At 39.9% G+C, this 14,635-nt stretch overlaps 1 protein-coding gene across 2 annotated transcripts in view; it reads left to right on the forward strand.

The window, feature by feature from the left end:
* The window catches only part of SFMBT1 (Scm like with four mbt domains 1), a 148,571-nt gene that overhangs the window by 97,552 nt on the left and 36,384 nt on the right, over positions 1–14,635 (forward strand). For both annotated transcript variants that reach the window (XM_025376088.1, XM_025376089.1), the window contains exon 3: positions 202–296. In XM_025376088.1, coding sequence (XP_025231873.1) covers positions 202–296 — 95 coding nt within the window. The remainder of the gene's footprint in view (positions 1–201; positions 297–14,635) is intronic.

A 14,635-nucleotide genomic window follows, 5' to 3' on the forward strand; every position in this document is an offset into this window, starting at 1 on the left:
AAGATTCGTTGACAATCAGTGCACTAAGGGCACCTATCATTTAAAAAACCAAAACAAAACAAAAAAACCCCACTTAATTATTTTGTGCAAAATCAGTCGTGAAGTAAATTCTGTAAAGTTAGGTTTATTAGGTTTATGTTTTTATACCTTGGGTTTTCTTTAATTGGGATTCACCTGTTTTTGTTTTATTTTTAATTCTAGATGCCGGCTCTGGTATGGAAGAGATAGAATTAAGCTGGGAAGATTATCTAGAAGAAACAGGGTCCACAGCAGTTCCCTATGGGTCTTTTAAACATGTAAGCAATAACTATATTTGCCTTATTGGTGTTATATCCCTTTATTTCGAATCTCTGTATTATCATTAGAGAATTTAAAGTTATTTTAATTTGTGGTACTTGAAAGAATTTAAGAACTTTTTCTTTCCTCCTGCCCTCCTGCCACGCTTAGTAAGAACACTTGCCATATTCTTTTTTTTTTTTTTGAGACGGAGCCTCGCTTTGTCGCCCAGGCTGGAGTGCCGTGGCGTGATCTCGGCTCACTGCAAGCTCCGCCTCCCAGGTTCACGCCATTCTCCTGCCTCAGCCTCCTGAGTAGCTGGGACTACAGACACCTGCCACCATGCCCGGCTAATTTTTTTGTATTTTTAGTAGAAACGGGGTTTCACCATTGACAGGATGATCTCGATCTCCTGACCTCATGATCCGCCTGCCTTGGCCTCCCAAAGTGCTGGGATTACAGGCATGAGCCACCACACCCGGTCACACTTGCCATATTCTAAAATCCTTTTTGGTTTTGTATATTTTCTGCCACTCAATGCATGACTTATCTTTTTGACCATTTATGAACGTTCCTTTATTTTTGTCAAAAAACCTTGTCATAAATTGAAAAAAATTATTGCACTTTGTTGCATTTACTTTGTTGCATTCATTGAAAGTAATTTCAGCAGCATTATTTGCTGTTACTCTTATTGAGCAGAACATAAGTATGACGTACATACTTACATGTCGTATTAGTGACCTGTGCAGTTTGGTTTTATGCCCTAACAACCCAGTTTAATGCTTTGTCAGTGACAACATAATTGCCCTGTGTAATGACTTTAGAATGTAAGAAAGTACCCCAAATTTTGTTCATAGTTTATATCTAGACCTAGGTTTTTTTTCTGGTGGGGGGCAGTCAGTGTCTCAGTCCGTCGCCCATCACAGCTCACTGTAGCCTTAATCCCCTGGGCTCAGGTGATCCTCCCACCTCAGCCTCTTAAGTAACTGGAACTACAGGTGTGCACCACCACAGCCAGCTAATTTTTAGTCGAGATAGTGTTTCACCATGTTGGCCAGTCTCAAACTCCTGGGCTCAAGCAATCTTACCGCCTTGGCCTCCCAAAGTGCTGGGATTACAGGCGTGAGTCACTCTGTCCATCCTAGACCTAGTTTTTAACCTGTTTACTCTAACTCCCTCTTAAAACACACAGAATAATTAATTCTAAAACTACTTATTTCATATTTGTCATAGTCTGTTTGGGCTGCCATAGCAAAATGTCATAGACTAGGTGGCTTAAACAACTGACATTTATCTTCTCACAGTTGTGGAGACTGAAAGCCTAGGTGTGTAGCTGCTTTCTGGTGAGGGCCCTCTTTCTGGCTTGCAGATAGTTGCCACCTTGCTGTGTCCTCACATGGTAGAAACAGAAAGAGCTCTCTGGTGTCTCTTCTTAAAGGACACCAATTCTGTTAGATCAGGGCTCCATCCTTCTGACCTCTAAATGTTTGTGCCTTTCCAAAATTTATATGTTGAAACCTAATTCCAACTGCAGTGGTATGAAGAGATGGGGCCTTGGGGAGGTGATTAGGCCATAAAGGCTTTTTCTCATAAATGGGATTGCGCCGTTACGAGAGAAGGCACCATCTTTGAAGCAGAAAGCGAGCCCTCACCAGATCCTGAATCCGCTGGAGCCTTGATTTTAGAGTTTCCAGCCTCCAGAATTGTGAGCAGTAAATTTCTGTTGTTTATACATTTTCCAGTCTAAGATATTTTGGTATAGCAACCCTAAATGGACTAAGACAACCTTCATAAATGGCCTATATCTAAACAGTCATACTGGAGGTTAGGGTTTGAACATATAAATTTTGGGGTGAACCGTTTAGCCCATAGCAATGTTCCATGGGGCATAGTTCTTTTTTTCTAGGATTTGTGAAGACACTGACGCAGAGTCAGTGTTGTCTGTGATTTTGTGAGGTTTGACCATATTCTTTTAGCTGTTGTCTTTATATGCTAAAGAGTCCCGCCATTCTCCTACCTCAGCCTCCTGAGTAGCTGGGACTACAGGCGCCTGCCATCATGCCTGGCTGATTTTTTGTATTTTTAGTAGAGATGGGGTTTCGCCATATTAGCCAGGATGGTCTCTATCTCCTGACCTTGTGATCCGCTTGCCTCGGCCTCCCAAAGTGCTGGGATTACAGGCGTGAGCCACCGTGCCCAGGGAGTCCTACTATTTTTAGTTTTCCATATGTAAAAACCCAGTCATGTTAGCTGCCCTTTTTGATTATTCTTTGTTCATTTATATCTTTCTTAAAGTGGTGAGAATTACATATTTCAGATAAGGATTTTATTTCATATTGAATTGATTAATCTTTTTTTTTTTTTCCCGAGACGGAGTCTTGCTCTGTCGTCCAGGCTGGGGTGCAGTGGCCGGATCTCAGCTCACTGCAAGCTCTGCCTCCCGGGTTTACGCCATTCTCCTGCCTCAGCCTCCTGAGTAGCCGGGACTACAGGCGCCCGCCACCTCGCCCGGCTAGTTTTTTGTATTTTTTAGTAGAGATGGGGTTTCACCGTGTTAGCCAGGAGGTTAATCTTTTGTAATTGTTTTCAGTATTCTTTTTTAACATGGAAAGCCTGTTTAGTGGTTATATAATACCTTCGAATTCTTGTTTTTGATGTTGTTATTATTCTGATATGTGTGTACCCAAGCTTATTTATTTGTACTGATATTCAAATGGAGATAAAAATTTCTTACAAAGATTCTGGTTCTAAAAAAGTCATGTTAAAGAAACAGATTTCACCTCTTCCTCTTTGAATGACAAAGCCACCAGGAGAGTGGAAAACAAATGCAAAACTTCTTTATTGTCAAATGTAGGAAATATTAGTAAATCTGAATCGTAATCTGTGGTGAAGGGCTGCCAAATACAGTGAAAATCACGCGTGAGTGTGGGAAGATTCTGAGATGGGATGCTTGTGGCTAGCAGATCATAGGCAAAGCTGGTAGAACTCAGATCTCCAAATCAAAGGAGATGGATGTGCAGGCCTATGGCAAGAGTTTTACAGGATCCAGTTTGGAACACAGGAAGGAGGAATTAGAGATCAATCAGATTTGCAGGGAGAAAGCGTATCAAAGAGTGAAAAAGCCTTGTTCATGTGCATTCTGGTGGAAGGAAAGGCACCCGCTGTGGGAAAGGCACTAAGTGTTACCTGCATGCTCTAGGACAAAAACTTTAAACTGTTAGGGAAGGATTACAAACTCTTAATAATCCTGCGACAAAGATACAGACCTATTATACCCGCAAAATAGAATAGAAGGGAAAATAAGCCCTCTGTACCTTGGGAGAGGGATAGGAATACATACTGTAGCATTATGGATTCCCTGCAGTTGAGGTTGAGGGACAGGTAGGATCACTGAGAAGTTCTCACCCTCTAGACCCAGGGGCAAAGAGCCTCCAAGACTGTGGCTGAATCTCAGGGAGTACTCTCCCCTACCTGTTCCTCACCACCAAGTTAGAGTGTTGAAAAATGGCGGTCTGTTGTATGGGAGAGGCAAGAGCATGGAAGAGATGGTCTCTGAGGTGCAGTCACCAACAAAAGACCTAAATCTGAGGGTGGAACAGCAGACATTGAGATAAAAAGAAAAACCCTCTGGCAAATGAGCTATACCCTAAATCCTAGATAATACTAGAGGAATTTGGAGCCTGTGGTGTACTTGTGAATGCACCATAGCAACAATAAAACACAAATCCAGCTTCACTTCCAACTAGATTAACTTAACTTTCTCTCTCAAACTAAAGGCCTAAGAAAGGAAGAAACATGCCCATTTCCAGGCATAAATACTATTTGCCTCAGTCTTGACTGTTCTATACATAATGTCTGACTTCCAACCAAATGTTATGGGACACATAAAGAAACAAGAGACAAACAGCAAAGTGTCAAAAGACAAAGCAATCAACAGAACTAGACTCATATGACCTAGATGTTGGAATTTTAAAACTGTGATTAACATGTTAAAAGCTCTAGCAGAATAGGTGGAGAACATGCATGAACAGAAAAGGAATTCCTGCAGACGTGGAAGCTATTAGAAAAAATGAAATAGAAATAATAGAAATGAAAAATGTGATAACAAAGTTGAATGCCTTTGGTAGGCTCACCAGTAGATTTGACATAACTGAGGAAAAGATCCGTGAACTTGAAGACAGATCATTAGAAATAGCCCAGATTGAAATACAAAGAGAAAAAAAGAGTGGGAATTTAAAAGAGACCACAGCAACCAACAGTGTGAGGTAATATCAAAAAGTGTAATATATTTGTAATTGGAATCTCAGAAGGAAAAAGAGCGAGGAAAAGATATTTGATGAGATGGACAATTTTCCAAAGAAAAGAAAGATACTATACCACAGATCCACGAAACTCAGAGAATGCAAACAGAATAATTACTAAACAAATAAAACCCGCCCAGACACATCACATTCAGACTACTGAGAACCAAAGAGAAAGAGGAAAATTCTTTTCAGACACTATGCAACCCAGATAGTTGGGTAAGATTTTTAAGATGTTGAAAGAAAAAAACTTAACCCGAAATTCTATATCTAGCAAAAATTTCATCCAAAAGTGAAGGAGAAATAAAGACTTTTTAAAGGAAAACAGAAAGTAAGGGAATTTATTACCAGGAGACCTGCACTACAAAAAACAGTAAGGAAACTTCTTAAGACAGAAGGAATTTGATATAAGACAGAAACTTGGATCTACACAAAGAATTATGGGAGTGGTATAAATGTAGATAGATGCAAAGTTCATTTTTTCTTAATTTCAGTATCTCTAAAAGATAACTTTGAAGCAAAACTAGTAGAAATTTACTGTGTGTGTATAGCATATGTAACTGTAATAACACAAATGATGGAAAAGAGAATTGGGAGTATACCATTCTAAGATCTTTATATAACATGTGAAGTGGTAAAATGTCATTTGTAAGTAGACTGTAATTAAAGATGCATATTGAAAACCTTTCGGCAACCACTACATTAAAAAAAAATTGTAATATATACATAAAATTTGCCATTTTAATACTTTTTAAAAATTATTTATTTATTTTTATAGACAGGATCTTATAAAAGTAAAACCCTGCCCAGGCTGGCATGTAGTGGTGCAATCATAGCTTATTGTAACCTTGAACCCCTAGGCTCAAGCAATCCTCCCACCCCAGCATCCTGAGCAGATAGGACTACAGGCATGCACCACCATGCCTGGCTAATTTTTTTTTTTTTTTTTTTTTTTTTTTTGTAGAGACAGGGTCTCACTGTGCTGCCCAGGCTGGTCTCAAACCCTTGGGCTCAAGCAGTCCTCCTGCATTGACCTCCCAAAGTTCTGAGATTACAAGTGTGAACAACTGTACCTGACCTCATTTTAATAATTTTAAGTGCATAGTTCAGTGACATTAATTACATTTACAATGTTGTACATCCATCAACAGAACTTTTTTTTCTCATCTCAAGTAGAAACTGTATACACTAAATACTTTCTATTCTGTCCTTCCCTGACACCCCGGTAACCTCTCTTCTTTCTGTGTACCTCACATAAGAATTGTGTAGTATTTGTCCTTTTTTGTCTGTCTTGTTTAACTTATCACTGTGCTCTTAACATGTTTTCTATTTTCTTTTTAGTGGTTGCCCTTGAGTTTGCAGTGTACATTTACAACTAATCCAAGTCCTCTTTCAAGTAACACTATACCACTTCACAGGTAGTGCAAGTAGCTTATACCAAAGTATTACCAATTCCTCCCTCATGTCTCTTATAACATTGCTGTCATTCATTAATTTATAAGCTATAATATTCATAAGCTATGATCACCAAATACTTTGTTGCTATTATTATTTTGAACAAGCAATTATCTGATAGTTCAATTCAGAATAAGAAAAATTAGACTGGGCACAGTGGCTCATGCCTGTAATCCCAGCACTTTGGGAGGCCACGGTGGGAAGATTGTTGGAGCCCAGGAGTTCAACACCAGGCTGATCAATGTAGTGAGACCCTGTCTCTACAAAAAATTTAAAAATTACCTGGGCGTGGTGGCATGTACTACAAGTCCTAGCTACTAGAGAGGCTGAAGTGGGAGGATCGCTTGACTCCTGGAGGCTGAGGTTGCAGTGAGCTATGATTGTGCCACTGCACTCCATCCTGGCGACAGTAGATTCTGTCTCAAAAAAAAAAGTAAAAAGAAAAATTAAAGATTCTATTTTACCTTCTTTTATTTCTTTTCTGATGTGCTTCCTTTTTTTATGTAGATCTGAGTTTCTGACTGATATAATTTTCCTTCTTTGTAAAGAATTGGGCCAGGTGCGGTGGCTCATGCCTGTAATGCCAGCACTCTGGGAGGCTGCGGTGGGCGGATCACCTGAGGTCAGAAGTTCGAGACCAGCCTGGCCAACATGATGAAACTCCTTCTCTACTAAAACTACAAAAATTAGCCAGCCATGGTGGCAAGCACCTGTAATCCCAGCTACTCGGGAGACTGAGGCAGGAGAATCGCTTGAACCCAGGAGGCGGAGGTTGCAGTGAGCCAAAATTGTGCCATTGCACTCCAGCCTGGGCAACAAGAGCAAAATGCCATCTCAAAAAAAAAAAAAAAATTTCTTTTAATATTTCTTGTAAGGCAGGTCTACTAGTGACAGAATCCCTTAATTTTTGTTTGCCTGAGAAAATCTTTAGTACTTTTTAAGGATAATTTTGCTTGATACACAGTTCTAAATTAGTGGCTGTTTGCTTTAAATGCCTTAAGTATTTCACTCCTCTCTGTCCTTGCCTGCATATGGTTTCTGAGGAAGGAAAAAAAAAAAAGAGTGTTAGAGAAGGAATGTGTGTGTGTTTTTTTGTTTTGAAGAAGGAATTTTAAAATGCAAAAGAAAACCTTTGATTTTTTTTTCTTCTTCTCCTTTTTGTTTTTAATATTTATTAGAGATAAGAGTCTTGCTCTGTTGCCCAGACTGGAGTGCAGTGGTGTGATCCTAGCTCACTGCAGCAGGCTCAAGCAATCCTTCTGCCTCAGCCTCCAGAGTAGCTGAGACTACAGATGCCCACCACCATGCTTAACTAACTTAAAAATATATATATTTTTTGGTAGAGATGGGTCTTACTACGTTGCCCAGGCTGGTCTTGAACTCTTGGCCTCAAGTGAACCTCCTGCCTTGGCCTCCCAAAATGTTGGGATTATGGCATGAGCCACCATGCCTGTCCCAATATTTCTTATTCTTTATTGAGGGAACATGTAACAGTTTATTCAAAATAATGATAGAAGCCAGGCACGGTGGCTCATGCCTGTAATCCCAGCATTTTGGGGGGCCATGGCGGGAGGATCACCTGAGGTCAGGAGTTCAAGACCAGCCTGGCTAACATGGTGAAACCTCGTCTCTACAAAAATACAAAAATTAGACAAGGATGATGGTGGGTGCCTGTAATTCCAGCTGCTTGGGAGGCTGAGGCAGGAGAATTGCTTGAACCTGGGAGGCGGAGGTTGCAGTGAGCTGAGATTGCACCATTGCACTCCAGCTTGGGTGACAGAGCGAGACTGCATCTCAAAAAACAAACAAAAAAAGTAATGACAGCAACAATTTATTTGATTATGTATGCTTATGTATAAATATATGCTAAGGCATGCTTATCTATATAAATGGTAGCAATGATACCGGGGAAGAAATGGCAGAATTAGAATTGTTATTATAAGGGTTTTTTTAAAATCACCAAGTGGATTTGCATTAGTTTAAATGTATATTGTAAGCTCTAGGGCAACTACTAAAAACAGTTAGAAAAATATAATATGCTAAGAAGGCAAAGCAGAATATTATAAAATGCTTATTTAAAACCACAGAAGGCAGATAAAGAGTGGAAGACAAAATAGAAACAAAGAACAAGGCAACAAATAGAAAACACTAACATATGTGGTAGATATTAATCCAACTATATCAGTAATCACTTTGAACGTCAGTGGTCTAAATGCACTGTTAAAAAGACGGAGATTATCAGAGTGGATAAAAAAATATGACCCAACTATATGTTGTTTATAATAAAAACACTTTAAATATAAAGAGACATATAGGTTACAAGTAAATGGATGGAGAAAGATATACCGTGCTAACACTAACAAAAAAAAAAAAGAGTAGGCCGGGCGCGGTGGCTCACACCTGTAATCCCAGCACTTTGGGAGGCTGAGGCGGGTGGATCACGAGGTCAGGAGATCGAGACCATCCTGGCTAACACAGTGAAACCCCGTCTCTACTAATAATACAAAAAAATTAGCCAGGCGTGGTGGCGGGCGCCTGTAGTCCCAGCTACTCAGGAGGCTGAGACAGGACAACGTCATGAACCCAGGAGGTGGAGCTTGCAGTGAGCCAAGATCGCGCCACTGCACTCCAGCCTGGGCGACAGAGCGAGACTCTGTCTCAAAAACAAACAAAAAAAAGAGTAGGTAGCTATATTAATGTCAGACAGAGCTGACTTCAAAGCAAGGAAAGTTATCAGGGATAAAGAAAAACGTTATGCCTATAATCCCAGCACTTTGGGAGGCCAAGGTGGGTGGATCATCTGAGGTTGAGAGTTCGAGACCAGCCTGACCAACATGGAGAAACCCCATCTCTACTGAAAATACAAAATTAGCTGGGTGTGGTGGCTCATGCCTGTAATCCCAGCTACTCAGGAAGGCTGAGGCAGGAGAATTGCTTGAATCCGGGAGGTGGAGGTTGCAGTGAGCCGAGATCACGCCACTGCACTCCAGCCTGGGCAACAAGAGCGAAATTCGGTCTCAAAAAAAAAAGGACATTACATAATAATAAAGGGGTCAGTTCTTCAAGAAGACATAATAGTCCTTAAAATGTATGCACCTAACAACAGAATGTAAAAATACACGAATAAAAAACCCGGTAGAACTGCAAGGAGAAACAAATGGATTCAATATTATTAGTCGGAAAATTCAACACTCTCCTATCAAAAATGGACAGATCCAGCAGGCAGAAAATCAGTAAGGACATTGTTGAGCTCTGCAACACCATCAATCAACTGAATATAATGGACATCTATAGACTCGTTCAACAACAGCAGAAGACACATTCTTCTAAAGCTCACATGGAACATTCACAAAGATAGACCACACTCTGGCCCATAAAGCACACCTTAACAAATTTAAAATAATAGAAATCATACAGTGTGCTCTCAGACCACAGTGAAATTAAACTAGAAATCAGTAACAGAAAGATAGCTGGAAAGTCCCTAGTTACTTAGAGATTAAACAACACACTTGTAAATAACACATGGATAAAGGAAGCAATCTCGGGGAAACTTTGAAATATTTGGAACTAAATGAAAATACAGTAACATCAAAAACGTAAAATGTCTAGGATTAAATGTAAAAAAAATTGCAAGGAGGCTGGGTGCAGTGGCTCACACCTGTAATCCCAGCACTTTGGGAGGCCAAGGTGGGAGAATTTGCTTGAGTCCAGGAATGCAAGACCAGCCTGGGCAATATAGTGCGACCTTTTCTACAAAAAAAAAAAAAAAAAAAAAAAATTAAAAACTAGCCAGGCATGGTGGAGCACACCTGTAATCCTAGTTACATCAGAGGCTGGGGCAGGGGGATCCTTTGAGCCCAGGAGACAGAGGTGCAGTGACCCAAGATTGTGCCGCTGTACTTCAGTCTGGCGGCAGAATGAGAGACCCTGTTTCCAAAAATATTAATAATAATTGTCAGGAAACTCCAATTCATTATTGATGTAAAATAAAGACCTTTATACATGAATGGATACGCCTTGTTCATGTAATGAGAGAGTCATTATTGGAAAGATCTCTCACTAGATCTGTAGATTTACTGCAAACAAATTAAATTCCAAGAAATACATATATATATAATGTTAGGTAGAAATTGACAAACTGATTCTGATTTTTATATGGATGTATCATGGATCAAGCATAGCCAGACACACCTAAGGAGTAAGACAAAATGAGAAGACTTGCTATACTGGATACCGAGTTTAATTAGGATAGCATAGTGCTCCTCTAAGGAAAAGTAAATCAGACACAGATCCACTTTTGTAGGCACACTTGATTTCTTACAAAGGTGATGACTTATAGTGGTCAAGAAAAGTACTGATTTAATTGTATACACATGTTGAAACAAATAAAACCTTACCCATATTTAACTTCGTATTAACTTCATTAATTCCAGGTGGATGTTAGTTTTAACTATGATAGGCTTCCACATAATAATATAGTTTGTTGTATTTATGACCTTTAAGGATAGGAAAAGATTTGTTTAACAATACAGAAAAAGCGGCTGGGTGCAGTGTCTCATGCCTGTAATCCCAGCACTTCGGGAGGCCGAGGCAGGCAGATTGCTTGAGGTCAGGAGTTCCGAGACCAGCCTAGACAACATGGTGAAACCCCATCTCTACTAAAAATACAAAACAGCCGGGCATGGTGGTGCACGCCTGTAGTCCCAACTACTCAGGAGACAGAGGCAGGAGAATCACTTGAGCCCGGGAGGCAGAGGTTGCAGTGAGCTGATATCATGCCACTGCACTCCAGCCTGGGCGGCAGAAGGAGATTCTGTCTCAGGGAAAAAAAACAAAAACAAAATACCCAAAAAATGTATATACATAGAAAAAGCACTACTTTTTAAGGAAAAATATTGATAAATTAGACTACAATAAATTTAAGAACTTCTGTTTATCAAAAGACATCATAGTGAAAATGAGAAAAATATTTGCAATACAAACAACTGTCAGTGAACTGATATCCACAATATAGAATTTAAAAATGGGTAAGGAACTTAAGTATTTCCCAGAAGAAGAAATCTAAATGACTAATAAATATAAAGGTTATCAACTTAATAATCAGATAATGCAAATTAAAATTACAATAAGATACATGACACACCTTCCAAAATGGTTAAAAGTGAAAAAGGGGGCTGGGCGTGGTGGCTCACGCCTGTAATCCCAGCACTTTGGGAGACCGAGGCGGGCGGATCACAAGGTCAGGAGATCGAGACCATGTTGGCTGACATGGTGAAACCCCATCTCTGCTAAAAATACAAAAAATTAGCCAGGCGTGGTGGTGGGCTCCTGTAGTCCCAGCTACTCGGGAGGCTGAGGCAGGAGAATGGCATGAACCTGGGAGGCGGAGCTTGCAGTGAGCCAAGATCACGCCACTGCACTCCAGCCTGGGCAACAGAGCGAGACTCCGTCTCAAAAAAAAAAAAAAATGTGAAAAAGACTGAAAATACAAAAATGTTGGTTAGAATGGAGCAAAAGGTGCCAGGCATTGTGACTCAAGCCTGTAATCCCAGCACTTTAGGAGGCTGAGGCAGGTGGATTGCTTGAGGCCAAGAGTTTGAGACCAGCCTGGCCAATATGGTGAAACCTTGTTGCTACAAAAAATACAAAAATCAACCAGGTGTGGTGGCCCATGCCTGTGGTCCTAGCTACTTGGGAGGCTGAGGAATGAGAATCACTTGAACCTGAAAGGTGGAGTTTGCAGTGAGCCGAGCTCACTCCACTGCAGTCCAGCCTGGATGACAGAGCAAGACTCTTTGTATCAAAAAAAAAAAAAAAAAAAAAAAGAATGGATCAAAAGGATTTATCATATGCTATTCGGAAACTAAATTGGTACAACTACTTTGGAAAACAGTTTGGTTATCTATTTTAGAAATTCATGTCTGTATGTACCAAGAGACAAGCAAAAATGTTTATGGCATCATTATTTGTAGCTTCCCAAAACTGTGAACTGCCCAAATACCTAGTAACTAGTAGAAGTGGACTGAATAGATTGTGATGTATTCATATAAGTAATGTTCGACAAGAGAAGCTCCACTCAAAAAATATTCATACTGCATAATTTAATTAACATAGTGTGGAAACATAGTTGATATTAACCATAGTGTTTAGGATAGTGATAGAACAGGTAGTGACTAGCGGGGGAAGACTTTTACACAGAATGTGAGACTTTCCGTCTCTGGCTGTCTCTAGGATTCCACTTGAATTTTCCAGTGACTGTGGTTGCCATATTGCATTTATTTGTCATGTCTTCATAGTCGTCTCTGGTATATGACAGTTCGTCGTTCTTTCTTTGTCTTTCATGGACTTGACATTTTTGATGAGCCTATATTGCATGTCAATTATTTGTGGAATATTCCTCAATTTGGATTTGTTTTTTTCTCATGATTGGATTGAATTTGTGCAGATTTGGCAATAATGTTGTAGGAATGATATTGTAGTTATCTTGTATGAAATCAGAGATACATGATATTGATGCAAACTTTGGTTAGTTACATGACATCTGCCAGATTTTTTCACTGTAATGTTGCTGTTTTCCCCTTTAAAGTTAACAAGAATCTTACTGGGAGAACCTTTGAGATTTTGCGGATACCCTGTTTCTCATCATAGTATTTTAGAATCCATCAATAATTCTTGCCTGCAATGTTTATCTCTTTTATTTTATTTTTATTTTTTTAATCTTCCTTTCCTTTCCTTTCGTTTCCTTTCGTTTCCTTTCGTTTCCTTTCTTTTCCTTTCTTTTCCTTTCCTTTCCTTTCCTATCCTTTCCTTTCCTTGTTCCTTTCCTTGTTCCTTTCCTTGTTCCTTTCCGTTCCGTTCTGCCACCACGCCCGGCTAATTTTTTTTGTATGTTTAGTAGAGATAGGGTTTCACTGTGTTAGCCAGGATGGTCTTGATCTCCTGACCTTGTGATCCACCTGCCTCGGCCTCCCAAAGTGCTGGGATTACAGGCATGAGCCACTGCGCCCGGCTCCTGCAATGTTTATCTCTGTGGTGTTTGTCTACTAGTAATTTTCTATTTCTATCTTTTTTTTTCCCAATATTTATTAACTGGTTTTCTACTCTAAGGAAGATCTGTTCCCTCTCCCCTGTTTATTTATATCAATGTGTACTCATGGATACTTATTTAAATCTATTAGTTATAATGCATTACTCTCACTATTTATTTTATTGCTCAAATTGTCCCACATGTAGCCAGTGAGATCCTTCTAGTATGTTCCTTCAACGTACTCCCATTTTTTGATCATTTCCTTACTTTCTGGCATCACAAGATATTCCAGGCTCTATTTGTATTTTTCCTATCTCAGAATCAGAATAAGGTTTTTTTTCCTTGAAGTCCTTGTTTGTTTGTTTTTTTTATTGGAAGATGGTATTTAGAAATCAAAAATTTGGGCCAGGCACAGTGGTTGATGACTCATTTCAGCACTTTGGGAGGCCAATATGGGCAGATTGCTTGAGGTCGGGAGTTTGAGACCAGCCTGGGCAACATGACAATACCCTGTCTCTACAGAAAATACAAAAAGTAGCCAGGCATGTTGGCGCACATCTGTGGTCTCAGCTACTCAGGAGGCTGAGGTGGGAGGATGACTTGAGGTTGCAGTGAGCCGAGATTGCACCACTACACTTTAGCGTGGGTGACAGAGCCAGTCCCTGTCTAAAAAAATGAAAAAGAGGCCGGGCGTGGTGGCTCATGCCTGTAATCCTAGCACTTTGGGAGGCTGAGATGGGTGGATCACCTGAGGTCAGTAGTTCAGACCAGCCTGGCCAACATGGTGAAACCCCGTCTCTACTAAAAATACAAAAAATTAGCTGGGCCTGGTGGCGGGTGCCTGTAATCCTAGCTGCTTGGGAGGCTGAGGCAGGAAAATCACTTGTACCCAGGAGGCAGAGCTTGTAGTGAGCCGAGATTGCGCCACTGCACTCCAGCCTGGGCAACCAGAGCAAAACTTTGTCTCAAAAATAAAAAAGAAAAGAAATAAATCAAAATTTGTACACTATATTTGCTTATTGTGACTAGCTGTCATTTTTGTAGTCCCTCTTAATTGACAGAGTTGGGAAAAACATGTGTATGGTTGTCTCTATCTCTGTTATTCGTTCATTTCTTTATCTATTCATCCATCTATCTATCTGCCTGTCTGTCTCTATCTGCCTGCCAGTCAGTCGTCATGTCCCTGTTCAGATATGTCTGATTTCAGTCCAACACCACAGGGTTCCCTTTGCTTATTTGTCACTTCTTTCTCCCATGGTGAGAAACCTGGCTTTTATTATTCATAGTATATTTATTTAATGTTGGTATACACATAAAGTATTAATAGTTCCAGATTTGCTAACCCAGACCTTTGTGACCATATAATGTTTCATCTAAATTAGAACAGTTTTGAGAGGGAAAGGGGGATGTTATTAAATATTATTTAAGAGTAATTGGTGGAAACATAGACTTGTAGGGAAACTGGGAATTATGGCTCCCTGTGTATGGTACATATTTTACTAATTTATTATCATTATGGTTTATTTTTGTCTTTTCACTTTTCTAGCTTCATAAATTTCCTGTTGATGAATGCAAA

This window comes from Theropithecus gelada, chromosome 2 (assembly GCF_003255815.1).
Source record: "Theropithecus gelada isolate Dixy chromosome 2, Tgel_1.0, whole genome shotgun sequence".
Taxonomy (NCBI): Eukaryota; Metazoa; Chordata; class Mammalia; order Primates; family Cercopithecidae; genus Theropithecus; species Theropithecus gelada.